This window comes from Exophiala xenobiotica (genome assembly GCF_000835505.1).
Source record: "Exophiala xenobiotica strain CBS 118157 unplaced genomic scaffold supercont1.5, whole genome shotgun sequence".
Classification (NCBI taxonomy): Eukaryota; Fungi; Ascomycota; class Eurotiomycetes; order Chaetothyriales; family Herpotrichiellaceae; genus Exophiala; species Exophiala xenobiotica.
Window position 1 is genome coordinate 3,747,822 of NW_013562490.1, and position 26,405 is coordinate 3,774,226.

General features: G+C 52.4%; 11 protein-coding genes across 12 annotated transcripts; 6 read left to right on the top strand and 5 right to left on the bottom strand.

Moving 5' to 3' along the window:
- The first annotated feature begins 893 nt into the window (after positions 1–893).
- PV05_09199 (uncharacterized protein) lies at positions 894–5,057 on the top strand. The gene is made up of 3 exons (XM_013458780.1): positions 894–1,278; positions 1,383–2,640; positions 2,688–5,057. Exons 2-3 carry the CDS (start codon positions 1,636–1,638, stop codon positions 4,521–4,523), a joined length of 2,841 nt encoding a protein of 946 aa, XP_013314234.1. The 5' UTR covers positions 894–1,278; positions 1,383–1,635; the 3' UTR covers positions 4,524–5,057.
- Positions 5,058–5,281: 224 nt separating this feature from the next.
- Positions 5,282–6,468, top strand: PV05_09200 (uncharacterized protein). Its single transcript, XM_013458781.1, has one exon. It carries the CDS (start codon positions 5,379–5,381, stop codon positions 6,081–6,083), a length of 705 nt encoding a protein of 234 aa, XP_013314235.1. The 5' UTR covers positions 5,282–5,378; the 3' UTR covers positions 6,084–6,468.
- Positions 6,439–9,212, bottom strand: PV05_09201 (uncharacterized protein). Its single transcript, XM_013458782.1, has one exon. It carries the CDS (start codon positions 8,917–8,919, stop codon positions 6,655–6,657), a length of 2,265 nt encoding a protein of 754 aa, XP_013314236.1. The 5' UTR covers positions 8,920–9,212; the 3' UTR covers positions 6,439–6,654.
- A 188-nt stretch (positions 9,213–9,400) lies between these two features.
- PV05_09202 (uncharacterized protein) lies at positions 9,401–10,592 on the top strand. The gene has a single exon (XM_013458783.1). It carries the CDS (start codon positions 9,687–9,689, stop codon positions 10,485–10,487), a length of 801 nt encoding a protein of 266 aa, XP_013314237.1. The 5' UTR covers positions 9,401–9,686; the 3' UTR covers positions 10,488–10,592.
- Positions 10,593–10,817: 225 nt separating this feature from the next.
- PV05_09203 (uncharacterized protein) lies at positions 10,818–14,464 on the top strand. The gene is made up of 2 exons (XM_013458784.1): positions 10,818–11,098; positions 11,149–14,464. The coding sequence occupies exons 1-2, from the start codon at positions 10,941–10,943 to the stop codon at positions 14,321–14,323; spliced, it is 3,333 nt and encodes a 1,110-aa protein (XP_013314238.1). The 5' UTR covers positions 10,818–10,940; the 3' UTR covers positions 14,324–14,464.
- Positions 14,465–14,514: 50 nt separating this feature from the next.
- PV05_09204 lies at positions 14,515–15,991 on the top strand. Of its 2 annotated transcripts, XM_013458786.1 has the most exons (4): positions 14,515–14,656; positions 14,727–14,816; positions 14,904–15,283; positions 15,412–15,991. In XM_013458786.1, exons 1-4 carry the CDS (start codon positions 14,643–14,645, stop codon positions 15,843–15,845), a joined length of 918 nt encoding a protein of 305 aa, XP_013314240.1. In that variant the 5' UTR covers positions 14,515–14,642; the 3' UTR covers positions 15,846–15,991. The 2 variants fall into 2 exon arrangements, with proteins under 2 accessions (XP_013314240.1, XP_013314239.1); XM_013458785.1 differs by lacking the exons at positions 14,515–14,656; positions 14,727–14,816 and having other exon boundaries at positions 14,826–15,283.
- PV05_09205 (uncharacterized protein) lies at positions 15,900–17,033 on the bottom strand. Its single transcript, XM_013458787.1, has one exon. The coding sequence runs from the start codon at positions 16,863–16,865 to the stop codon at positions 15,957–15,959; it is 909 nt and encodes a 302-aa protein (XP_013314241.1). The 5' UTR covers positions 16,866–17,033; the 3' UTR covers positions 15,900–15,956.
- Positions 17,034–17,213: 180 nt separating this feature from the next.
- PV05_09206 (uncharacterized protein) lies at positions 17,214–19,078 on the bottom strand. Its single transcript, XM_013458788.1, has 3 exons — positions 17,924–19,078; positions 17,821–17,871; positions 17,214–17,765 (listed from the first exon to the last, which is right to left on the bottom strand). The coding sequence occupies exons 1-3, from the start codon at positions 18,922–18,924 to the stop codon at positions 17,468–17,470; spliced, it is 1,350 nt and encodes a 449-aa protein (XP_013314242.1). The 5' UTR covers positions 18,925–19,078; the 3' UTR covers positions 17,214–17,467.
- Positions 19,079–19,650: 572 nt separating this feature from the next.
- Positions 19,651–21,109, top strand: PV05_09207 (uncharacterized protein). The gene has a single exon (XM_013458789.1). The coding sequence runs from the start codon at positions 19,658–19,660 to the stop codon at positions 20,861–20,863; it is 1,206 nt and encodes a 401-aa protein (XP_013314243.1). The 5' UTR covers positions 19,651–19,657; the 3' UTR covers positions 20,864–21,109.
- Positions 21,036–22,726, bottom strand: PV05_09208 (uncharacterized protein). Its single transcript, XM_013458790.1, has 4 exons — positions 22,399–22,726; positions 22,289–22,347; positions 21,450–22,227; positions 21,036–21,397 (listed from the first exon to the last, which is right to left on the bottom strand). The coding sequence occupies exons 1-4, from the start codon at positions 22,513–22,515 to the stop codon at positions 21,371–21,373; spliced, it is 981 nt and encodes a 326-aa protein (XP_013314244.1). The 5' UTR covers positions 22,516–22,726; the 3' UTR covers positions 21,036–21,370.
- A 2,638-nt stretch (positions 22,727–25,364) lies between these two features.
- PV05_09209 (uncharacterized protein) lies at positions 25,365–26,006 on the bottom strand (the record flags this gene model as incomplete). Its single annotated transcript, XM_013458791.1, has 1 exon — positions 25,365–26,006. One exon carries the CDS (start codon positions 26,004–26,006, stop codon positions 25,365–25,367), a length of 642 nt encoding a protein of 213 aa, XP_013314245.1.
- Between the last annotated feature and the right edge of the window lie 399 nt (positions 26,007–26,405).

A 26,405-nucleotide genomic window follows, 5' to 3' on the forward strand; every position in this document is an offset into this window, starting at 1 on the left:
CCAGCAGATGGCCCAGTGTCCGACTCATGTGTATGACTTTGAATACTGTTAGTGCACGGAGTACCCCTTTCAAAATCCAAAGACCCGATGGAGATAGCCGGGTGCTGTATCCGTACATCTAAATCACAACTTTGCCGGCATCTTGAGTCCCCGAAAGGCCACTGGACGTCTAGCATGGGGCAGCTAGGATATAACCAGTAAGCCTTGGTCATTCGCCCAAAGGTCAAACTCTCGGGGAAGGAAATGGTCATGTAAGATGGTGGAAAGGCACCCGGTTAGACAAAACTCTACCGACCGCTGGGGCTCTGATGAAGTGTTTGATCATGCCCGGATAGGCCGAGCAGTATTCTTATGGGGCTCCGGTGGGCTCTTTTGGTGAGCAACAGCATGTTGGCTGCGACATGATGGTGGCGGCGCCATCCACGCGGGAACGGATGAAGGATGCGCTGGAGCGTTCGAAATGTTTTCCACACAGACGGCTACAGGGGTCTGGCATTAGCGCGCGACAAGTATTTTGATCGGTGATGAGGATGAGAGGAGATGTGCTGGATGAAGTCGAAGTTGAGAGCAAGCATGAAGGGAATCAGGCTTGAACTACGATAATGGTTGAGGAAGAGGAGGACCCTGTATCACAGTCGTGAACTTGTTTTAACAGGAGGTGGAAGCGGAAAAGCAGAAGATTCATGTCAAGCGAAGAGGCAGACCGTCTTCTGCAGGGCCAAGTTGTATCAAGCCTGGTGAGCCCATGGTGCCCATCGAGCCCATGTCAAAAAAGCCCCCGAACCAGTCTCCAGCGAGTAGTTCGCCCCCGTTAGATCCTCGACTTCGGTGCCGCCCACCGCTGTGTGTTTCTGTGGTCGCAGCTTCAACTACCACACTACCTACCAATCCATCCCATTTCCTGTTCTCTCCCTCCTAAGGGTTGACGAACATACAAATCACCCTGTGTCTACACCATCGTCGCTATCCATTGGCTTACTCGTCGTCCGTACTATCAAGTTTGAGAAGATTCCTTTGGGGGCTGTCCTCTCATAGTCCACCTGCTCGCGCTCTCATCCCTCGCTTCATTCCATTGATTGGCTCCCTTTGCATCACTTCGACCAACCATACATCTTCTCTGCGAGACCAGACACAACCTCGTCCGCGATCAGGTCCAACAATAGTAACCACAGGCCGCATCGGACAGCCTTGCATCGTCCCTCCCTTACCTCTCGTTATCGCCGCCGCCTATCTGGCCGTGGAACCTGGGGAAAAGAATTGTCAATCTATGCTGTTGTGGTACGCCTGTTCCATGGTCTCCTTACTTTGCTGCCCATCCCACGTCCTACGAGGACAACTCTGTTCCTCAAATCCTCCTGGTTGACCTGACACCTGTGTCTTAGATATCTGTCTTTGTTGCCTACCTGCGCTGGTCCGCTCTTTGACGCTCCTTGAACTGCCCAACAACTCTCCTACGATCCTTACCGAATTCTGTACGCGTCGCATACGAATCCTTTGCGCTTCGTCCTAATACGAAAAAACCCTGTCCGATCGCATTCGGCACAGGCTTGCCTTTACTCATGCGCTGATAATCCTCTCCTCCACCTGTCAATCCACCATCTGCTTTCGGCGCGTATCGAAAACCCTGAGACGGCTATGCTCGCATCTCCCCCCACAATGAACGGTGATCATGGACCTATCTTGGATCGGAACAACATCATCAATGTAAGAGATGGAGAATCGCTCTACCAAATATGCATCAAACTGCGCCGCCGGTTATCGGGGGTCCCCGGTTTTCGCCCATACTTGGAGGAGATGGAGGAGCGCGAAGCCGAGGGTTCTGATCCGGTTTCCTCGTTGTGGCAATGCTTCCGAAGCGGCCTGCCGTTGCTGACCATATACAATGCCTCAAATCCCGAAGAAGGCGACCTACGAGTGGACACGAAGCGACCAGAAAGAATAGGAAAAGAAGCCGCGTTTCTATTCATCAAAGCATGCATGCAACAGATGGAGATCCCGGCAGCTGACACCTTCACCGTCACGGACTTGTACAGCGATAACACTACCGGTTTCGTAAAAGTCACAAAGTTGATCAATCGGGTCCTTGATATCCTGAGATTGAGTGGGAAATTGCATCCTTCGACGGACAGTGAAGATTCGCGGGATGGTACAGACACCGGCTCAAATGCGCCCGATCAAGTACCAAAAACCCTAACGCGCAGACAACACATCCTGAAGGAACTGGTTGAGACGGAGAGGCAGTATGTCCACCATCTACAGAATTTGCAGGCGCTGAAGAAGGAACTGGAAGAGGTGGGTGCATTGACAGGCGATGCAATCCATAATATTTTCCTGAATCTGAACAATCTGCTCGACTTCGCGCAGCGATTTTTGATTCGGATTGAGCAACAGAATGAGACTCCTGCCGAGCAACAAAACTGGGGCAGACTCTTCGTCCACTACAAGGACCCTTTCAGACAGTACGAACCATTCATTGCCAATCAAAGGAGGTGCGAAACTACATGTCAACAAGAATGGGATAGAATGGTTGAGAGGGCCAAATCACCGTTGGCGCGACAAATGCTGGCAAATCCCACTATCCTGAATGGGTTCTTACTCAAGCCATTTCAACGGCTGACCAAATACCCGTTGTTGCTCAAGGTTGGTGTATGCTGGATCGCTTGATGATACAAGTGCTAACCTTCCAGGACCTTCAAAACCAAACTCCAGACCAAAGTCTCAAATCGGATTTGACAGACGCTATTGCAATTATCCAAGATGTACTTATGCAAGCTGACGCTTCTATCGACAAAGAGACCCGCGACGACGCGCTACAAGACCTTCAAGAGCGGATCGATGACTGGAAGCAATTGAACATCACGACTTTCGGCGAGATTCTCTTGCTTGGGACATTCAATGTCATGAAAGATAGCGGCAGTCGATCGGACGAGAAAGAATATCACATCTATCTCTTCACCCGCATCTTGATTATGTGCAAAGACGTCAATGCTAATAAGCCCAAGAACAGGTTGGCTAACAACAAACCATCATTGAGTCGAAATGGAAAACCGAAGATGAACTTGAAAGGGCGGATCTACTTCACAAATGTCATCAGTGTGTCGTCCCAGTCAACTCCTGGAAGCTACTCACTACAAATTTCCTGGAAGAATGAGCAAGCAGTGACAGACACGTTTATCATCAAATTCAAGAATGACGATACCTTACAGAAGTGGCACACTATGATTGAGACCCAGCGCTCGTCTTGTATGTTGGAATCCCGACACACGGGGACAACGTCCGATACTCAGCTCCTTTCACTGCAAGGGATGAACATGGAGAATCCTTACCTGAATCAGGAAGAGGACGACGATTACAGCAGACTGTCCGGTACGACATACGGAGGAACTGACGCGACAGGATACTCGGAGTTCAGCATGAGTAGGAATGCTTCAAGTACAAGTTTGCGGTCGCGATCGGCAACAGGTGGTAGTGGCGGGAGCAATCCACATTTGTCGGCTGGCCGTATGCGGGTGCCCACGAATGACATGGGGGGGTTGTCACTGAACACTCGAGGACTGCCTGTACAGTCTCCTCAAGACTCTTATGGTGGCTCATATTTCTCTCCAATCGAGCGAGATTCAACATCGCAATCGACAATGTCGGCGCGGTCAAGCTCGCAATCGGCATTTTCTGGTTACCACCGAGGTGCGACTCCTGTAAGCGGGGGTGGCCAGCGACCTGAGGATTCGTACAGGAACACTGCGCCCGCGATGGCCCGAAACGCCAATGGCCATGTGAATGGAAATCCCTACTTGGTGAACGGGCGGAATCGAGGGCCACCACAAGGTCCAGGGATGCCTCCCCCGCGCATGAGGTCGGCAAGCAGTCCGGATGTGCATCCCATGGTACAGCAGAGCCGCAAATATGTGTCTGGTGAACATGCACCAAGCGTGCCTCCTATCCCGGCACATATGGCGAAGCAAATGGCTCCTCCTTCCAGGAGCCAGAACAATTCTCCGAATAATGCTCCGCCATCGAGGGGAGGAACACCACAATATGGCTTGCCCCAGGGACCCCGTCCCGGGATGCAGAGTCACGGGTATACGTACGACAATTCTTATGCAAACGAGGCCAGACGACCCGGACATGCACCATCATTGTCGCAAGGCCGCACCTTTTCCCCTCCCGTATCATCACCTTCGAGCGACGGGGACGGGTACATACCAAGCCAGCTGAAGGCAAAGGTATGCTTTGATGAGAATTATGTCTCAATGATCATTGCCAGCAACATTCAATTCCGATCGCTCGCTGATCGCATTGACGCAAAATTGGCAAGATTCACGAATCACTCGATTGCCTCGGGGTCCGTACGATTACGCTACCGAGACGAGGACGGTGACTTCATTTTGATTGACAGTGATGAGGCAGTACATGAAGCACTACTTGATTGGCGTGAGACACATCCTGCAAATGCGGTCAATTCACAAAATGCCGAATTATTGCTGTATGCACATGCAGGAACGAGCGAGGCAGCATCAGGATGAAGAAGCCATACGGTAAGATAAGACCTCCGAATATGGCAAAGGATTGTTGCTACCCTGAGGTCTCACCAACCAACACAGTGTTGCTGGTGATTCCAAATACGGCAGGCGAACAGTTGTCTCGACGCAGAAGACGTGGAGAACAACACGAAACATGAGCCAGTCCCAGTTCCACGCTAAAAGAGACGGGTACATACAAGATCGACCGCTGCCAGAATACATTGACATGAGTTACGAAGTGATGGGTTATGAAGTTGGATAAGGATAAGAACATGGAATGTGGCGCCTCAAGAAGGGCATTTTTGGAGTGCAGGCGGAAGTCTTGTCTGGTTTTCGGGACAAAGATGCACTTGGCTGTGATATGCAATGAATGGACTATATTGATACCTTACACTCGATGTCGAGAACCGACAGAATATAAACCGCATTGGTCTACAGTGGGGAGGTACGAGGTTCGTTGTGAGCAAAGGAGAATCTGACAATATAGTATCCTTTGAGAATCAGTTGCTGCTGAAATTGAGGTTCCATTAAAGCGTCTGGAATTATGTGAATCGCTCGACCACCAGCAAGGCATTGTAGACTTCATTTCCCGGTACTGGTCATCCTTTACATCTATACATATTCATATCCTTCCAAGGTAGTAGAGGCCATTGCGTGAGTGACTCGTTTAGGCGCAGTCGACTACTTCATATGTTCTTGGCGGCACTTTGACTCCGATCTCGCAAGGCTTCAGATTAAGCTGTTTCTCTTGTCCTCCCTTGTCGACAACTACTGTACATCTCTCTCTCTCTCTCTGAGCATCTCTTTCAATCCAGTCTTCTCTTTGTTCCACCGGGAGGCCAATAACGGAGAACCAATATGTCCGCCACATCGCCTCCCAACCCACCACGCGGAGCTCCGGATTCGGCAGTGATGAAAGCCCGGATCATATCACACATGAACAGCGACCACGCCCTGTCGCTGCGCCTGTATCTCATGCGGTACTGTCACGTCCCGCTCCCCGGGACCAGCACGGCGCAAATGCTAGACATCACGTCGGAACATATGATCATCACATCGAGTTATGGCCGGCACGTCGTCCCGCTCGAGCCGCCCATGAAGTCACTCATGGAAGCCCGCGAGAGGCTCGTGGCGATGCACAATGACTGCCTTTCCGAGCTGGGTCTTTCGGATGTCGTGCTGGATCGATATGTCCCGCCGGACCGAGCCTGGCAGTGGGCGCTCAGTGCGTTGTGCGCGTTGATTTTCGCCACGTTCCCGTTCCGCGAGAGTTTGCTGCCGGAGTCGGGCAGTGTCATCGCACGGATTTGGAGTCTCGGGGGCGCGGTGCCGGGACTGGCGAGGCTGAGTTACACTCTCCAGCCGTTCGTGCTGGCCGTCATGGTGGTGCTGCATGTCGGTGAGACGGCGTGGTTGGCAAACACGCGGTTGAAGAGGTATTGGGTCGAGGTGGGCACGGCCGTGTGGTGGCTCTGGGTGCTGGATTGTGCGTTGGAGGGTGTCGGGTGTCTGAGTCGATTCGATAGGATTGTAAGCCGGTTAGAGGCGGAGAAGAAGCATTGATCTGCCAGTATTTCAGAACGGGAGAGTTGCGGTTGTTGAGTTTAAGTCGCCACAGTGGGAGAGGGGGACTTTGTTGGGCGGTACACGGTGGACACACAGAGTTTTGGGCATGGTAGTGCTGGATACGAGAGAATTTTTTGGTGACTGAGTATGGGCAATAGCTGTTCAGGGGTTCAGCATGCTAGTGAATCACTTGCTGAAGCGAGGTTGTGATTGTGAGAATATAAGAGGATGAGCATGAGCATGAGCATGAGACACGATCAGCAGATGGCGAGATTCATGGATATTCCATCTTCATATAGCAATGAACGAGCGAGCCAGGAGTTTTGCAGGGCTCGGATAGAACGACCAGGGCCAAAGACAGAAAACAATTCCATTCGCTTCATGCAGCTCCTATTATTACACTGACAATATCGCCGGAGAGGCACATTCCCCCTTGCCAGCTGCTCAGATTTGCGCCGCCATTGTCCCTGTTCGAATGCTTCACTTTTCGCAGCTTTGACCAAATCAGTGCCTCACGCCATGCCGTCGCTCAATGCAATCATGGTACACTTCCTCCGCTCTATTCAATCTATCGTCTCGGAGACCTTGGGGTCGGTGTCTGAGAAGCTTTTCGTCTTTGCGCAGCATCGTCACCGAGATAATCATCAGCAAAGTCGGCCTCTCTTTCGTCATCCGAATCGTCATCGATCCGTGACTGTTCGAGGGCTTCAGCCGTGTTGTCGAATTCGACGGATTCGCGGATGGACTCGCTCATGATAGATTCTTCCAAACTGTCCCTCGACATGAAACTATCGCCCAGTTCATTGTCGGATTCGACTTCCGCTTCCTCTTCTTCCTCCTCGGATTCCTCCTCTTCCGCTTCAGAATCTGTCGGCGTAAAATTTTCCAAATCCTGCGGCAAATCCCGCCAATAGGTGAAGTCGGTATAGTCCTCGCCACCTTCTTTGACAAGCGTCGAGACGGGAGGGAAAAAGTGGTCCACTACCTCACGCATGGTCACGTAGCTGCTGCGGTATTTGTTCAGGGTCAATAAGTCTAATGAGACCTCGGCGTTGGTGTTGATGGTGAAAATTCGAGTCGAAGGTATGTGAACACTTCGATAACTCAGTGCGTCAGTGAATCTGTTGCCAAAACCGGCATAGAACGGATTCGTCCTTCCTGGGAAAAGGCCCAATATATCTCGCAGACAGGCCATCTTGAAGACCTCTGGTTTTCGCAGGTAGACTTCCCGTCGTAACGCTGCTATTGTCCGATCGGGACTCAGTATCACAGGACCTTCGGGCAACCTCCAGCCGTCCTGGACAATACCGTTCAGGTATGCTCGAGTGGTATCGGCTTGACCAACCGAGCGACTCGTTAGGTATAGAATGTTGTAACCATTGGCTACAATGTCGGAATACAGTTTCGCAACTCCGGCATGCGTCCAGTCTCGGCCCACCATGTTCAGCAAGTGACCCAATGCATCGGACTTTGTGATGGTGCCATCAATATCAGAGATCACAATTGGGACATCCGACGTCCAGTAGTACATGTATGCTGTGCAGGTGGCGCGGTTGACAGTAAAGGAGATTTGATTTTTGCCAGACTTCAGATTGAGCGCTTTGAGCTGGTCACTCGTCAGGCGGAGAGTTTTTGCAAAGTTGCGGCCCTGGTCTACCGACATGCGAGGGCTTGGGGTGATCTCTTCGGATTGTGCCCTTTGATGGCCAAGGGTTGAAGCTTTGCCGAGTATCTCCGGTGATGCACTTCTGTCACTATCACTGTGATAACCGGGATCAGAAGCATTATCCAGGGAGACCGGAGGGGCTCCCTCGAGCACACTACCCGACGCTTTCCGAAGAGCCGCATCTCGAGCCTCTTCACTGCTGTATATCCAGAGGTTGCCGTTCTCGTCGGTACCGATCAGAGAGCCGATATCGTAGTTTCCCTCTAGCTCCTCCGACAGCAGCTTGCGTGCAACAGCCTCAGCGCGAAGTGCTTCATCTTCACTGGACTTATAACCAGTCATGTCGAGCATGAGATCTCCGGACTCGGTGACCTGAGATCGAATGTTGGAAATGGACAGCTTTTTGGACAGAGTCATTGCGCGGTCGTATGCTTCCTTTGGCCTCAATGAGGGCGGACTGCCGGGGGCTTTTGGAGTGGTGGAGCCATCGAGGTTGAACTTTGGCGGAAGCAATATGCCATTATGAAGAAATGAGTCACTGACGGAGTCAAGCTCTTGCCGTGTTGCTACAGGGAGAAGCTCTTCGGACGCAGAACGTGCTAACGCCAAAGGAGCAGTCGATGCCCTGTCGGACGCAGGTATTCCGGAAAGGTCGATTTTAGAGGACGGGAGTGATTGGAGGATATTCTGGTCGCTAAGATTTGTTCCTTGACGTCTGATCTGGGGAATTGGGCGACCTGACATAGGCTCTGGAGATTGGCGGTCTTTCTCGGGTTCTGTTATATCGAGAAAGGTGGGTTCCGACAGACCAGGTGACGGCGGTCGACCTTCGGCGGAAACTGGAGGACTGCTAGCGGGTGATATGAGAGGCGAAGTTTGTAAACCTTCGGGAATTTCACTAGAGGTTTCAAAGACAAAGAAGGCCTCTCCGCCATCACCCAGTTTCATAGCGTAATTTTGCTTGGCCCCATTGACTTTGAATTCGACCTTCTTATCAGAAGGTCGCAGTAAGGAAAATTTGCCGAATCGGACATGGAAAGGAGAACATGCCAGAGTGCCATCTTCTTGCTCGACGACTATAACATCGATAGCACCAGAGAGTGTGGCAGGATTGATGGAATTCCAGGTCTTGGAGACACCGTTCCCCAAGCTTCGAACGTATTGCATCGTGTACCAATCGTATGGCACAGTTGTTTGAGGATGCCAAAGGTGGTAGAGACGGCCGGTTCTGGCTATGAAGTGCACATGACTGGGTTGCCTGATCTGATGACAGACGACGTCAAAGGCTTGGAGCAAGACTTGAGGAACAGACAACGCCGAATGCCAATAATAGTACAGAAAGAAGGACGGTACTTGAGGCAGGTTACATGTCCAGATATCTCAGACTAGCACATGCAAGATGAAGCGATGGACGAAGAAAAATGATGGGGAGATATTCGGCATAACAAGGAGGACGTCGGAAGCAACAAGATGATGTGGATGATGCATGTGTTGGATGCTCAACCACTTTTAGTAGCCTCGGCTGACCATTCTATTTATGGTCCGGACGGAAACTCTCTAATGCCTCCTCTAGTGCAGCCCTAAGTTTCTTTAGAGAGCCACCGAGCCACATATCATGTCTAATTGCTTTCCCCGGATTCCCTGCGCAGACAAATCGACCCGGCTATACTACAGTACTTCATTAACATCGCACTCCCACAGATCCGTCTTCGACCCTTTTTTCCTGGACGCCTCTCCCTTGTACCGGTGCCTTACTCTCCATGATGGACACTCACTAGCGATAAGAGACCAGTCTCACGCGACTATCGGAAATCGTTCGTCACCAGATTGTTCGTCACCAAATACATCATCCCAAGCGTCTCTGGCCAGGTTTGCGCTTATCAGCACTCCCACTACGTGACCTGAGGGCCACTTACCCTCTCTCTGTTGCTACCATGAGCTCTCCTGCAAATCCTCCAGGTCCTTTGACACCACCTGCAGAACCATCGTCACAGGGACCGCAACCTCCACAATCCTCCGGAACCGTAGCACAGCCACAAGTCGAAGCCCTTCTCTCCCAACCTCTGACCTCGCTATCAGACGATGGAACGTCTAGAAGACCTCGAGATCATCGATTAATACACCTTCTTCTGGTATCGCACGGCATCTCCGCATATCAGCAGCGGGTGCCTCTGCAATTGATGGACTTTGCCTACAGATACACAAGTTCGGTGTTAAGCGATGCCCTTCACATTCAAAACGAGGCATACGATCAGGCAGATGGCGGTGCGCAGACCAAGGGACGCGGAGCTAGACAAAATCAAGCCAAAGCCGAGGAGGGTGATGTGAGCCTGGCTGCACTACGCATGTCAATAGGCTCACGAATGGGATACCAATTTCAAGGCAGTCTACCCAAGGACTTTCTCAAGAATCTGGCAGATGAGCGAAACAGAATATCTCTGGGCGCGCAGTCGAGAGACAATGAGAGGAGCGGTCCGATCATTGGCGGCGTCCGCTTACCCCACGAGAAATACTGTTTGACTGGCTTGGGCTGGGGACTAAAGGATGAATGGGACAGTGAGGGAGAAGAGAGCATCGATGAAGTACAACCAGAGGAGCGACCAGAACCCGAAGATCTCATGCAGATGGATGAGCAAGGCGATGAAGATGAGGAAGGACTGGGCACCATGGAGGATGTCTTTGGTGATGACGATGTTGGGGGCGACGACGACGGAGACGCTGAAATGCAAGGCTAGGAGAGCAGCAGGACATTTTTAGTCTTCCGGCTGCTAAGAAGATACATTGTGATACCCAGGATAGACGACGGCTACGTAGCATTGTATGATATGGATGGCATGATCTTTTTTTTGTCTGCGTCTTCGGTACTTCGACAGAATTCAGTCGAAAGTGGAAATTCACAAGTCCTGCTAATGCCCCCAGAAATCAACACAGGATACTTTCGAGGATTGCTGCATTAGTAGACGTCGTCTCTGTGAGTTGGTTGCATAGATGCCAAGGCTGCCGGCATCTGGAAAATTAAGAGAGGAGGTCATTGCCCCCATCGCAACTGCGGAACCGGGCGGCCACCCAAGTCGGTTCATAGAGTGGCACTGACACTGACGGGAAAAGCCTCCTAACACTCCAAAACATATCTTGCGTGTCTTTTGCTATTTGCTTCTTTTATACTTACATGTTATCCTTTGGAGCGTATGCCTGCCATACCACCGTTGTGGATGGACTCATCTAGATGGCGCTCCGAGCCGGTCGACTGGGCTACTTATGCCTATCAATTGCTGGCCCCGAGAGTTAACGTCAAGGGTCGCATGGCTCTGGTTATGCTGTTGGCCGTCATATGGGCTTTCTCATGGTAGACACCCTCCTCGTCGGTCAGATGTAACCGCCGCTGACAACTTCCAGGCTCCTATGGCGTGCCTACTCCGTCCTGACCACTCCGAACGATGTCCTAGTAGAGAAACTCGGTCTCGATATCCCTCCAACTCCGCTCATTACCCTCGAAGACATCTCCGACCGCGAGCTTCACATCACCTGGAAGTATTCGGAGCCCTCGACTTCTGTACAAGAGCACCATGTCGAGGTCAATGGCAGGATTGTTGGGACAACAAGAAAACACGACATGGGCGCGGCTATCTACGACCTTACTCCAGGCAGCATCTATGATATCCGTGTCTTTTGTGTCAGTTCCACGAGCTTCCAGACACCTAGCAGTCCCCTGCATGTTCGCATGCCCGGGTCTCACTCGAATGCCCCCCCAGATGAATCGGACTCTGTCCCCAAGGTCAGAGCCATTCTAGTACGAAATACCACGACGCTTGCACCAGTCTCTGCACCTACTATGATCCGAGAGTTCAGTGGCGGGCAACCGACGGCGCGGAGAGGAACAACTGGACGGAGACCTTCGCCCGCGAATCACGCCGTTGATTCTCAGCAGGCTCAAGATCCCGCGTCGAGAGGCGCGGATGAAGAGGCGGACGGCAATCTTGCAGAACTGTCACAACGGTTTCAAAAGGTCCAGCAAGACATTGAAGCGATGGAATTACAGATTCAAGAGGAGGATAGAGAATTTGACAACGCACTAAAAGAACTCGAGGCCAGACGGGACGAGTTGAGGCAAAGCCTGAAGGAACGGGACGAAGCAAGCAATGATCTGCGCAAGCAGGTTCACAAAGCCGAAACTGCTAGCAGAACTGCTCAGAGCGAGAAGACGAAGAAAGAGCGGCTATTGCAGCAAAAAGAAAATCAAAGAAGGAAACGCCGAGATGAAATTGCCAAATGGGAGGATCAGACTGCCTGGATGATGAAGGAGATTGCTGGTATTGAGACCCAGAAAGCTGCTATTGAGCATAGGGCGCAATCCGACCTTAGAGAGATTCGTAAGAAGGTCGAGGAGGAGCAGAAAGAGGTTGCAATGCTGGAGGAAGACAACAAGGAGAAGGCTTTGCAAATCAAGTCCATGGAAGAAGAGCGCCAGCAGGTGAATGTCGAGGATGAAACAGACGAAACTCGAGAGGCCGATCGACTGGAGCGTGAGCGCGACTTGAGATGGAGAGCGAGGTACGACAGCCTACAGCAAACTTATGCGCGGCTGTGGCACGATTTGCACAACATCAATCAGCAGGTTAAGTTCACGCAGGAGCAAATCAAGACAAATGAAGCGAACAGAGCCAACACGGTGTCATTTGCGCCAGTAGCTCCTTTCGATCCTGAAGCTTTTCGACGAAGCATGCGTCCTATACGGCGACCACGGCATACCAGTTCTCACGGGAGTAGCATTTCCTCGCCTCGGGGCCTGTTCGCTGGTCCGGAGCCTTTTCCAGCTGCGTTGCATTATACAGCAGTCACTAATGCATCACCTACGACTATTGTGCCAAATTATTTCAATCCGCAGAACGGAATGACCCTGAGCATGCCATCGGACATCACGGCGTCTACTGCTGACGACATCGAGCCCGTCACGAGCGTTCCAATGAGTCCTAGAGCGGACTTGCTGTTACCTGCTGATCTACTTGGAGACGAATCTGCAGATGAGCTACTGGACACTGATCTTGAAACCGGCCCAACAGCAGGATCCGATTCAGGAACGGCACCTTTCCCCAAGATAGGTCCTCCAGCGTTGCAGGAAGATATTCGCCGTACAGAAACGCCGTCTGCCGGGTCATCGTCAGGCCGATCGTTCTCCAGTCCCATGCAAACCTCTGCGCCGGTCCTCGATACTGAGAAGTCATCAGACTCGGGCAAGAAATATGACGAGAAGGCTGATGAGACCGAGGAAGAAGCCCCTCAGCAAACGACAAAGCCAAAATATATGTCAATGTCTTCCATGTTTGGGCTCAACAGGCAGCGTGGGAAGACTTTCGCCGATCAGCCACCACTGCTCGGGTCTCTGAAGTCAGGCCAAAGTCAGTCATATCCTCGAGAAATGGACGAGTTCGATGCCACAGCACAGCCGAGGAGACGTCTGAGCTACGGTGGAAATTGGGCCCTTCCTGGGACACTTCTGCGAGGAAATGGTTCAGAAGAAAAGGTGTCCGAGCCTTCACGCTTCGCATCAGCGCGTCGTGCTTTTGGATTCCCTGGATTCGGCAAATCGGCAGCTGCATCTGGAGCGTATGACCCCTTCGCACCAAGGACGGGCTCATTCGATCCTGGGCTTCGTGGAGACACATCCTCTCCTCGACCATCATCTACTTACTCGTTCGACAAGTTGCCTCGTCCTTCCTTGGAAGCTCAGTTCAACGCGTGGAATCCGGAGAAGTCAGCGATGCGAAACAGTCCGCTTGCTCCGGACTGGGGTTCGTTCCAGTCCTTTTCACGAAACCACTCGCGTCGCCCGTCCGTGGTGCATGCTTCTACCAGTAATCTCTCGCTGCCAAAGAATGAATCCATAATCATCGAGCCAGAAAGGAAACCCATACGTCCTATGCAGGCGCCCATCGGTACACGGCCAGCATCATCACAACAAGCCTCGACACCGAAACTCAACCCTGCTGCGCCATCATTTACCACGTTGTTTAGCAGGAGAAGTGAGAAGATTAAAGAGAAGTCCAAGTCCAAAGAGTCCAAGGAGAGATTGACAGATCCTGAGGCAACTTCGCCGGCCGAGTCACGGAAGTCCAAGGATACTAGTTCTCTGGCCGCGACAATCTCGACTGTGGACTCTGATACTCTTGACCGCACTGTGTCTGGGACCAGCGCCAACTTGTCAATGGAGAGCACGCCTGTCAAACCAACATTCATCTCCAAGATCACCAGAAAAGCCAGCAGCAATAAGTTTGGAAGTTGGAAGGAGAAAGGCGGAGGTCTCTTCTCAAGAAAAGAAGCATCTGCACCAAATGGTGAGAATGAGGAGGAGCAAGGATCAAGCGAGCAACTTCATCTTGGGAGGAGCTTGGAGAGTACCTCGACTACTCCCAGCGCGGAGGAGAAGAAGACCAGCAGGACCAGCCTGAGCAACTGGAACTTTATGCGTAAGAGCAAAAAGGGGACAAGAGAGGATCTGACTGCGAGTGAGATTAGTGAGAGTAGTGAGCGAGCCAGCGAGACTGGAGAGGAAAGGGAAGATGATGATGCATGAACAGAATGAGTTATAAGGATATATTCGTCACTTGCCCGTACAGTCTGATATTAAAACGTCGTTGGCGGCGTGGTTGCGTTTTGTACCTGATGGTTCAATAGTGAAACCGCTCTACGCATGTGTAGTGTGTGGTGGCCGTGCTTACTTGACTCATTTCACGTGGGTTGTCAGCTTCTTTTTTCCTTCGAGGATGTCACTTTTGCTGAAGGATTCGTATCAGATACTTGTTTCTGGATTTCGGATTCCTACTCTATGCACAGAATGGTGAATTCTCTACTCCGTAATACAATTCCAAAGACGGTCGTGGACTCATCAGCACATGGCGAATTCAAAGTATGTAGCGACCTCTGTCAAGCTCTGGCGAGCTGGGTCGTACGAGTACGGCCTTCTAATGCAACGACAGATATGAATATGTGCGCAACTTCGAGCGCGACGAGCACTTACTGCCGAACACATGGATTGTCGTGAGAATTGATGGTCGAGGATTTCATAAGTATGCAGATGTCAATATCTTTTTCCCCCTTCAATCGGTTGCTACCACGGTCAACGATGTCTGCTGATTTGGCCGTCCTTCGTCCAGATTGTCGAACCATTATGGCTTTGGCAAACCCAACGACATCCGCGCACTGAATTTGATGAATCTAGCCGCCACGCGAGTCGTGACATCGATCCCCGAGATCGTCCTGGCCTACGGTATCTCGGATGAGTACAGCTTCGTGTTTCACAAGTCGATGAATCTGTTTGAACGAAGGAATGCGAAACTCGTGAGTACTGTCGTCAGCACTTTCACGGCTGCGTACGTCGCGCTGTGGCCCACGGCGTTCCAGAGTGGCAGTGCGTGGGAAGATGGGACTGCCGCATCTCTGGATGTCGCGATGCTGCCTACTTTCGATGGAAGAGTGGTGTGTTATCCGTCATGGGAGAATTTAAGAGACTACCTGAGCTGGAGGCAGGTTGACTGTACGTTTCCTTCCTGTTGCTATTCCTTATCGTCTCTAAAGGCATACTCGTCTTCTGTCTTCTCTTTTCAGTCGCTTTCTCCTTCCGGCCAGCGATAAGCTGATCGACACGTCTTGCAAACATGACAGGCCACATCAATAATCTCTACAACACGACGTTCTGGGCACTAGTGCAGAATGGCGGAATGTCGCATACCGAAGCCGAGGAATTCCTCAAGGGCACCGTGTCGGGCGACAAGAATGAGATCCTCTGGTCGCGGTTCGGGATCAATTACAACAACGAACCGGAGATGTGTCGCAAAGGAAGTGTCATCTACAGGGACTACGCGCTCGAGACAACGGCCACGATAGGTGAGCCGAAAGGCGATGAAGGGGACGAGGTCTGGCGAGGCATCGAACAGCCTGGGTCGAAGACGCAAGCAGAGAAGATGCGCAAAATTCGGCAAAAGGCGAGAGTCGTGACAAGGCATGTCGATATCATCAGAGACGAGTTTTGGGTGCAGAGGCCGTGGATCAGGAGTGGGAAGCCGGGCAAACCACCCGAGCAGGACTTAGAGAGTTGACAACGGCGGCATCGTTTGGAGTCGGAACCGGACTGGACGATGAGTATCATAGAAGGGCATGTTTGGTCATCAATTGGCGTACATCTCATATCAAACAGAAAAGCAGCCTCATCAGCTCTGTGCAGCTTTCGCGGTCTTGTCAGCTTTCCTCCTCTTCCGCTCTGCACGTCGAGCAGCCTTCGTAGCAGCGTCTTCAGTCTCAGCAGATTCCGACTGATGCCCATCGACTTGAGCCGCCAACTGCTTTTGCCTATCTTTCTCCTCCTTCCTCCTTCGCCTCCGCTCTCGTCTCTCTTCCTTGGTCTCGGCCTTTTCAGGCTGCTCCTCGTCTTCGGCGGCAGGTGTGCGCACTCCCGACGGCTGCGCCTCAGATTTGCGCTTTCTTTTCTTCGTCTCCGACCGTGCCTCGAGGTACTCGCCCACCTGCTTGAACTCCTCAACGGGGCTCGGTCTCTCTGTCCGTTTCCTCCGCTTCTTATCTTTGTCTCGCAAAGTCATGAATGCGCCTACTTGCTCGAACTCGACGGCTGCTCCTGTTCTTTGCTTTTTTGAGAGGGCATCTTCGTTCGTGTCTTCATCGCCCAACACATCACTCTTCTTCCTCTTAGTGGACGTTCTCATCGAGTCGTCGTCGGCGTCCTCAATCGTGCCTTGCATTTGCTGGCCCTTGATGAAAAAGCTGTAGAGTCCGCTGTGTTTGCCACCACTGGGGTTCGTGATAGGCGTCGACGTGCCGCTGCTCCTTTCGCTCTCGCTCTTGCCAATATTGCCCAGCGCGCTCTCGAAGCCCTTCAGCCACCATTCGTTCCCGGCTTGTGGTTCGTGCGCTTTCTTGCCGACGCCCAGGCGCCCTTGCCGTTGCGAGATCCCCAGCGGTTTGACGAGGCCGGTGCCGGTGTTGCCGACCTTTGCAGGGTCATAGGCCAGGCCGCGGTGGCCTTTTTGCTTGTAGGGTCGTGAGTCGAGCGAGTGGCCCGGTCCTGCCCAGCCGAGGGAGAGGAGGTGTGCGTGGGCGTCCATCGTACTTTGTGTGGAGGCAGGGGGTGAAGGGTTGTGTGAAGCGATGGATCGGGAGGAACGTAGTCTAACTACGCTATCGACATAGTCTCGAGTATGAAATATATCATAACATGTATTCACGGAAGAGATGAGCGCCTTCCACAGATTGCGACTGCGACTGATCGAACTCTCGCAACATTTTTCTGCGGGGATCAAAATATCACAGATACTGTAATTCTTGGGCGGACCGTGCCGTAGCAACCAGGCTAAGCGGTGAGGCTGACATAAGCGACTCTTCGTCCACCCACTTCTAGGACATGAATCCTGCATTAATCCGCGCTGGCCATCGAAACGTCTCTGGGCAGCCCCGCCACGGCCTTCGGTGTGAGTTGACCTCATGAAAGAGACTGTAGACATAGGAGCGGACTATCGAGCGTGAAATGATGCTCGTCAGAGTGGCACCCATGTACGTTCGCAAACCCGATGCCCCAAAACCGCAGTGGTCCGGCCTTGTCACCCGTTTTCCTACATTGAGGGCGTACAGCCGCCGGAAGCGGTGTGACTTTTGGACTTTTGGGAGCGTCTTTACGGGGGGTTCCAGAAGCTTTTCCTCTGCGATTCATTCACACCGTCCAGACGGCTCCAGGAAAATTCGGCGGCTCTTCAAACATGGCGATATCATGTTGCATCTCTGGGAATTTCTGGAAGAATCCGGGCTTCATGGTCCAATTCTTGAAGTTGTATACGTATTCCAGGAATACCTTCGATACCTCGTACCGGTCGGTGACAGGATCATGAACGAAGATGTCGCGATCGGACCATGGCCAGTAGAAGTTGAAGTTCTCGACGAATGCTGCAGAGAAGGACCCTGTGGCAGTGTACTTTTTATGCTCGAAGACAAGACGGTCACGGAGGCCTGGCCTGGGAGAACAGACTGTGAGAACCAATGCAAGGCAATAGGTCGCCCTAGACATACCATATGAGAAAGTCTATGACAGCTGGATGTTGGATCGTTTCTTGAGACGGTCTGCTGGCGTCAGAGGCTTGGGGGATGGTGGCAGTGCGAAGAAAAGACTCACCTCGGTCGGACGAAATGGGGGACTCGAGCTAGATTTTCCCTGGTTGGGTTTTCACGATACTGAATCAACGTCTGACACACATACATGAGGGCAATCCTTTGCGCTTTCGACCTCCATGAGCCGAACACTCTCTGATCGACCTGGCGCAATGCACGCCAAACTGGATGTTGTGCCTCAGAACCCACGTTGTCCCAGCCCCAGATCGCTGCTTTGAAGGGCACATGCAGATCGAGGTGAAGGTTTGATACGGCGCGTTTCTTGACCGAATTGAGGGCGTGAATGAAAGCGCCATTTGATACGTGCCACTTATCCACATCTGGTGCAGTCTTGACTGTCTCCGACGCGGGAAGGCGAAAGTCAAATGGCGAAGGCGTTGCAGGATCCCAAGCATTGGGACTTGTAGTGCCCATCTCAAACATTTCGAGCAGAGCGTCCGGATTGAAGTCAAAGAATGTTTCAAGACCGTTCAGCCCGCCTACCGTGTCCGGCTGACAGAGACCAAGATTGCCCTGGACGACTTCACTCACATCAGAAGCCTCCGTCGACGTTGAATCGTGACGTTTGCCTTGGTTGTTAGGCGCCGATGGGCCCGCATGCTCCAAATCGGTCGGCGAGGTCGACCTAAAGATTTTCCGACAGCTGCAATTCAAGTCTATGCTGCACCCACATGCTTTCCGCGATTTCCGGCCATCGCAGTGGTCCTCCCGCTCCGTGGTAGCGACAGTCTGGTCAACAGCCGTACGGATCTTGACCAAGGCATTACGGAGACGGTGGTTGTCGTTCCGAAGATCGTCGATGATTCGCGTCAGACTGGAAATTTCTCCTTGCTTGTCGCTAGCTTCGAGACTCTGAAGGCGCTGTTCGAGAAATGCAATGCGATTTTTGGTCCTCTCGCGGGTGGCCCGTTGTGCAAGTCGGTCTTGGATCCTCTTTCTCTCAACCCGAGTACCGTCGGTATCTCGCTGACGAGACTTGCTAGTTCGTGGCGTTACAGTCTCCATCTCCAGACTAGAGCCTCAGTAGGCATGACTTGTTGAGCACCTCCGTGGATTCCTGAGCTCGAAATGTGTCCTGACTTCATATCGAAGAGTCAGAAACACGTCCCGGCTAAGAAAGCGGAGTCGGCACATTCGATGGGCAAACATCCGAGGCCAGAGTGAGATGGTTGCATTTCCCCCACCTCCACCTCCGCCTCCGCGTTCGTGGTAACCAGTCTGCAGCCAGGAGATCATGCTATCCAATGGGTTCTGTGCTTCTGAATGCAGCCTCTGAATAAAACGAAAGGTGGCATTAGTGGAACAAGAGGGCTCTTGTCTCATCCTGTGCTCGTAGTCCTCTCGGCCTTCGAGTCGGCGTCTCTAAAGAGGATAACAACAAGTTTTGCGATACGATATAGCGTCTACCTCATGGATCAGGGACAAAACAATTCTCGTATGCATCTTACACCTACCTACCTATATAGTCCACCTTGAACACCTACTCTATAGCAAGGTAAAGGAGTTGTCCACCTCGATTAGGACTTGTGCCACTTATTATGGCGGCATTTTCGGTTAAAGCAGCAGATATTAAGTTGGCCAGATCGCGGGGGTCATCTACGGTGCGTACTACGATAGGGATTAAGGTGACTGATCCGCCAATCGTTTCCTCCATAAAGCGGCCACGATGAATGATTAACGAGCATCTATCAACGCTTCCAAAGCAAACCCCAGCATATTTTCTCATGCTACCACACCAATGCCCTCAATTCCAGGTCCAGCGACCGAGGGATCAAAGACATGGTCGCCTTCGCGCCTGCGTGACGGCGACGACCTAGAGGTATGGTCCAAGATCCACGGCCATCTCAATGCGCACGAGTTCAGAGCGGCAATAACCACCGCCTTCGACCTACCTCCGGGCGACAACTTCACATATCACGCCTCGGCATCCGTGAACCTGTCACAGGTCGAGGCTGCAATCCACGCTGGGAGGGCGAACGGCCTGCATGCTTGGTATGTCGAGCTAGCCCCAGAGCCTCGAGAAGGCCAGGGAGACGGGGACGTTTGCGGAATCGTCCCAGGTCAACCGTCACTACGGATAGCAGGCTATCCGCCGGCAGGAGACATACAGGCATACATGGCCTTGTTCGACCCTACCAAGTCTGCAGCGAACAGTCTGAAATCACTCTCTGCGAACGCGAAGAAAGGTTCTCTGCGTGCCACGATCGCGGAATACTTGCTCAGCAAACGATATCTTGACTCGTCCGTTACTGTGCCCAAGTTCAAAATTCCTTCCTCAACATCATCGCAACCACAAAACGGCGCCAAAAGTGTAGCGACCATAGGCCATCAGAACCCGGCCTTGGACTTCTGGGCCTACTTATGTCTTGCCTTGGAGTACGCGGGTCCCAACGCAAACACCGCCCTGGTCAAATCCTCGCACCACATGCTGCCTGTCTACATGCACCATTTCGGCTGTGTGGTGCCGTCGTACGAGTCTCTGCAGATCATCAACAAGCTCGCCGCGGGCCGAAATGTGCTCGACATGGGTAGCGGCAACGGGTACTGGACGTTCATGCTGAGGCGGTTGGGAGTCAATGTCGTCGCCGTGGACAGCGGCCAGAGTCGATGGCGAACGACGTGGATCGCAGACACGGTCGCCACGGACGGCGTACAGTACCTGCGCAAACGGTCAGGTTGTCCTGATCATATGCTCCTGCTGGTCTACCCGATCGTCGGTGGCGACTTCACACGCAAGGTCCTTGATGCTTTCACCGGGAACGTCATCGTCGTGGCCGGCACCCAGAATGGCAATGGATATACGGGCTTCAAGGATATGATGGTCGATGAGTACATGGCTAGAGAGAAGCCGAGCTGGGAGAAAGTGGCTCAGGTACCGCTCCCGAGTTTCGCGGGGAAAGACGATGCGCTGTTTGCCTTTAGACGGAACAAGGAGGGCCCTTGATCAGCATTTTTCTTGCTACGAGTAGCAGCAAGCAGGGCAGAGGACTGTGCCTAAGCCAGCTCGACATTCCAGCTTTGATCCAGATGGCATGTAGGTATTATGTCTCGTGTCGGACGTCGTTTCGAGCATCGGCTCAGGCCTAAACGGAAAAGCACATGAATCACAATAATACCGAGCAAAGTCTGAGTTGTGCCATTAATTGTTGGTACATAATCCCCCGTCTAATCTAGATAAGTGCTTTTTCATGCAATCATGCCTCGTGCAGATCTATCTTCTGCAAAAGGCTCTATGGGGATGCACATTCTGCAAAGCAATCTCCATGGGTCGTCCATGTCCACCGTTGATTTTTTTATTCAGAAAACGAGACCGGCAAGGACCTCCCAAGTCTAAAAAGATTGCTCTGAATTGTATTGCTAAGCATCTGCTCCAACCACATGTGAACGAGAAAGGGACGTAATCGAAACCGTACTCCGAGGGATCAGTCGCTGAATATCGTCTTCGAATCGTTTATTTGGCAATTTCGACGCCACCAGTCTAATGAAAGAGTTAGCACAGTCGCTCCAGACATCGGAGGGAAAATTCTTACAGCTCCAAGTACTCGCTTAATGTCACCGTAGATGGCGAATTGACCAGCGGTCAAAGTACCAACCATGAAGAGACGAGCACCAATACCGGCATAGCTGCCACGGAAACCCAGCTCCTTTGCGATCTTGACCAGACGGCTAGTTGTGCTCTCACCAGGGAGACCCTTTGTCTTGTTGATCTTGGACAGCATAGTATCGGCAGGTTGGGAGACGAGGGCAGCAGCGAAACCGGCGATCAGACCAGATCCCAAGTTGATGACGGTCTTGGTACCGTCGGAAGCAGTGTTCTTGTCAACGTTTCGGTAGATGGCCTCGGCAACCTTCTCGTAGACGACGAACTTGGCCATGGTGTATGGGACTTGCTTGAACAGGATAGGACCGAAACCGCTGTAGAAAGCACCAAGACCCTCGGTCCTTGCGATCTTGCTGAAACCAGAGACGAGACCGGAAGCGAAGGTGGGTTCGGAGACGAGACGGATACGGGTAGCCTCAAGAGGGCAGAGGGCAATGTCGGCAAAGAATTCGGCGCAAGCGGAGGAAGCGAGGTAGACGGCGGTTCTGTTGTTGGCGGCCGTCTCGTAGCCGAAGGTGTTGATGCACTGTTGCTTGAAGAATTCGTAACCTCCGAACTTGAAGGCACCCTGCAGGAAATAACCTGCAAAGGTTGGGCCAATACCGGTCAGAAGAGCGCCTGCGCCCTCATTTGCAATGACTTTTCGGAAGCCTCCAATCATGCCAGTGTTGTATGTGACGGGGTCGAGCTGGATTCTCGTCTTGACGCTGAGTACGTAGTCAGCGCGTGGTTGCGGGACAAGAGGTCAGACGCTTGAAAGGCACTTACACATCGACGGGAGTGAGGCCACCGTGAGTAACGGCGCAGCAGACAGCACCAGCAAAGGCCTAAATTAATCGGTCAGTAGCCGACTTGACATTGTGATGGAGCTCACTCACGAATCTGCTGTAGAGTGCGACACCGGAGAGCTTCTGAGGCTCGTTGGCCTTAGCAGTCTGAACCACAGCATCGAGCTTGGTCGAGCCGGTCGAGGAAGGAGGAAGTGTAGCAGCCATTGCGAAAGAGTGGAGATGATGCAGAAGACGAAGAGCAGGAAATCTAGTCTAGCGGGAGGAAAGACAAGACGTGAAGAAGCGACGACGACAAGGACGAAATCTTTGGGTCTTGGGATGGATTGGATTTGAAAAAGGGATTGATGGAGTTACAGCTCGCAGTTCTCGCAGTTTTCAGGCCGTGAATTGAGCCGAGAGCCGTTTCCGGGCAAAATCGGGAGGAGCTAAAAGAAAAAAATATTCCCAACCCGATTGATCGATCGGCGCCCGGAACCGTGGCTAGTGAGGCTCACCAGGCATGGGTCATGGACTCATGGGTGTGCCGATAAGTGGGAGGACGGCCTGGTTGGCCTGTACCATAAGGATGCCATCCAATTATCTAATCACGTGGCGGCTCATTGGCTCTCTGGATCCTCCCTCAGCCTCCCCTTCCATTCATCCATTCTGACTCTTAAAGAGGCGTGACTTTCTTCCGTGAACGTGAGTGAGGCAGGAATAAGAATATGCGTTAGATAACCACGTCCAAGCAGCGGCAGGAGTCTTGAGAAGAGGCCTTGATAGTATTCTCAACATGATGACTGCTCCAAGATTCGGCCAGACAATGGGAAGAATGGGCTTACTGCACGCCGATTGGAACATGTCGTTGACCGGTAGCTGAATCTTCTCATGTCCGGCCTCCTGACCGGTAGGCAGAGAATTGCGAGCTCAACAGTCGAAGCAGGAGGTCCAGCATCGATGCGGATATCCGAGGCTAAAACACTCAGGTTGGCGCAGGATCGCCGACAAGGGTCGCACAGCGTAGACTTGAGGAGCCCAGTGTGTGAGGCTTGAGCACAGAAGTACAGTGGTCAGCTCATAGCAAAAGCAACGAATGTCCGGCTACAAGGCCATGCTCGGAGGGCCATCAACCGCAAATCCGGAAAATGTCCAGCATCCTTGAGGAGCAATGTGCACATTGCTGGTCGAGCAGGAATAGGAACCTACTAATATCAGCACCAGCAACAAAGGCAAGCGGACTTGTTTCAAAGGGTCAGTCCTGCCACGAAGGTTCGACCGAACGACGCATGCTTTCTCTTTCTGTGGCCATTCGTGCTGCACGGTACGGCCCACCTTTAAGAACGCAAAGAAGAACCTCGTAGGCAATTGCGTTTGGCGAAAGCTTGGTAAGAGACGCAGGGACTGGATGTTGAGAGGGTCGAAGGGTCGAGTTTGATGACCCGAGCGAAGAAAAGCACAACTTTCCCCAGCGGCATGTACCTGCCATCTAGATGCCTGCCAGCAACGTAAGCCTGGACCGAAGTCTGTTCGGGTACCTGCAGAGACGCTGTCCCATGGTTCGTTAACATTTTCGAGACACCCTACTCTGATGAGATCGGCTTAGTACCCTCATGTGCACTGCAGACGATATTAGCGGGTGTTTGTTTACCCCCAGAGGCATATTTCTATGTTGTTAATACTGCAATCTGCGCAATTTCTTATATTGCTTCAATAGCTGTTCCAAAGTAGTTCATCCGTTGCAGATCGCTGCATTTTGCGTAGTCCTTTTGGCCTCTGCGCTGAGGCGTCTGCTCGTGCACTGCAAATTTTGGCAGCCACAGGCGGCACAACAAAATCACCTTGCGCGTGAGTCTGAGCACCATTTGTGTTTACACTCAGACCAGAAGGGGACGCTCCAGCCTGGGTTGAACAGCGCGGACGGTGACCAGGAAAAAGGCGCGCGTGTACTGTCAAGAATAGCGCTATCAGAGTTTTTGAGCTGTCAGGACTGAGACTGACAGCTCTGGTCAGGTCAACAGACCTCTCGACGCGTCGCACAAGTGGGAAGGGAGGATAACAGAAATTTTCCCCTGCGAGGCACAGGCTGTGTGGTCAGTGAGGATAGACTGTTCTCATTGCAGAAAACATGGTGAGATAGATGGTAAATCTGCACTGTGCTGGCTCAGCCCATCATGAGCCAAGTTCGGCCTGCACGTTGTCCGGAGCAGTGGATTTGCCAGCGTTCAAGACAGGTTGAATACTGGTGATGATGGGCCCATGGCCTACAGGTGTTGCTGTCCTTCAACGATTGGAAAATACTAGTAGGTAGTGACAGTAGTCCACTTGCGATGGTACGGAGAGTGCGAAGGGGGAAAGCTCTTTCAGTCGCCGCCGCTTGTATTTGATACGATTACTAGCGCATACAAAGAAATATGGATTCAAATGACAGACTCGTGGTTGGATCTTTTCGTGTCCACAAGTTTGCACAGACACAGGCGGTCCACAAGTCTAGCCAGTGACGACTCCATATTGCTCCAGGCTACGTGTCCGACAGCCTCATCAATTCATGAAGACAGGTCCTGACAGCTGTTGTTCATACGTGCGGCCTCTACGAAAGGGGCAGGGGATTTTCCATGGTAAACCCAGTCCCGTGTTATGATTTTCCATCTACAGCGCTCTCAAAGCCATGTTCTCGGTTGCGAGAGCGAACCAACTAGTTGACATTTCGTGTCCAAGTTGGTCTCTCATTGTTCTTCGACGAAGACATGCGTACTGCCGCAGCAAGCTATCTTGACCATTCCATGCTCAGTAGAGCCATTCCTTCGTCCCATCGTGTATTTCGTAGAACATCACCGCCAAAAGACAAGAAATCGTCCTATAACATAATCACATATCAACGATAATTTCCCATTGTACTGATAATCGCCCGTAGCATGAGGATGCTTCTATTGAACCATCACCAAAGCCCGTGCAGCGCCGTTTGAAAAAAGAAAGAAAGATGCTCCCTTGGACATGCAGAAAGACCCTCCCCATTCCGATCACATCCTCATTAACATCCCGCGTCGGTCCTCTCATACCTTGATCGCTTGACGAGTCTAATGGCGGCGGTGGTGGTAGTACTTGCGACCACCATATTGAATGCCACGGCGGACTGGGGTTGGGGTCGGTCCGTCAGTGTCGAGATCGCCTGAGGGGTCAGCCGAGGTGGTAGTGGTTGGCTCAGCGGTGGTGGTCGTCGGCGCAACGGTGGTTGTAGGAGCGGCAGTAGTTGTGGTCGTCACCTCAGCGGTGGTGGTGGCAGTGGTGAAGGTTGTCGAGGTAGCCGTCGTCGTGGTGCTCGTGGTCTGAACCCGAACAGCGATGAATGTAATTGGAACAGCGCAATCAGGGTAGTCAGGCTCGACGACCTGAATAGTGTTTGAGGAGGTCAAACAGAACTTGCGGTCCTGAAGAGCGAGGTGGTTAGAGGGGTCGCTCAACCAGGTGCTGTACGCAGGTGGAGAAACGAAAGCCTCAAGCAGCTCGTTGTTCGGCGTGGTATCGTCTGCACCGACATATAGCGCATCAGTCATGAGGTGGTGGTCGGCGTCAATGGTAAAGTCGCTGGCATCAGCCTGCGAACCAAGTTGACCGATACCGCCGTCGTTGAAGTTGAGATACAGAGTATCACGTTTCTGGGGTCCCGCAGTGGAGGCGGCAAGCTGGACGGGGTTGGTCACCTCAGGAGCCAAGGTCATCGAGCTAGAGGTGCTGGAGCTCGACGAGCTTGAGCTGCTGGAAGAGCTAGCCATAGCGGCACTAGTGGTGGTGATGCTGGACGAGGTCGAGCTGCTTGACGAGCTGGCCATCATCGCACTAGTGGTGGTGATACTGGCCGAGGTGGAGCTGCTGGACGAGCTTGCGGCAGCGGCACTGGTGGTGGTGATGCTGGCCGAGGTGGAGCTGCTTGACGAGGTTGCAGCAGCGGCACTGCTTGACGAGGTTGCAGCAGCGGCACTGCTTGACGAGCTGCTTGACGAACTTGATGCAGCCGCGCTGGACGAGGTGGATGACGACGAACTTGATGCAGCCGCGCTGGACGAGGTGGATGACGACGAACTTGATGCAGCCGCGCTGGACGAGGTGGATGACGACGA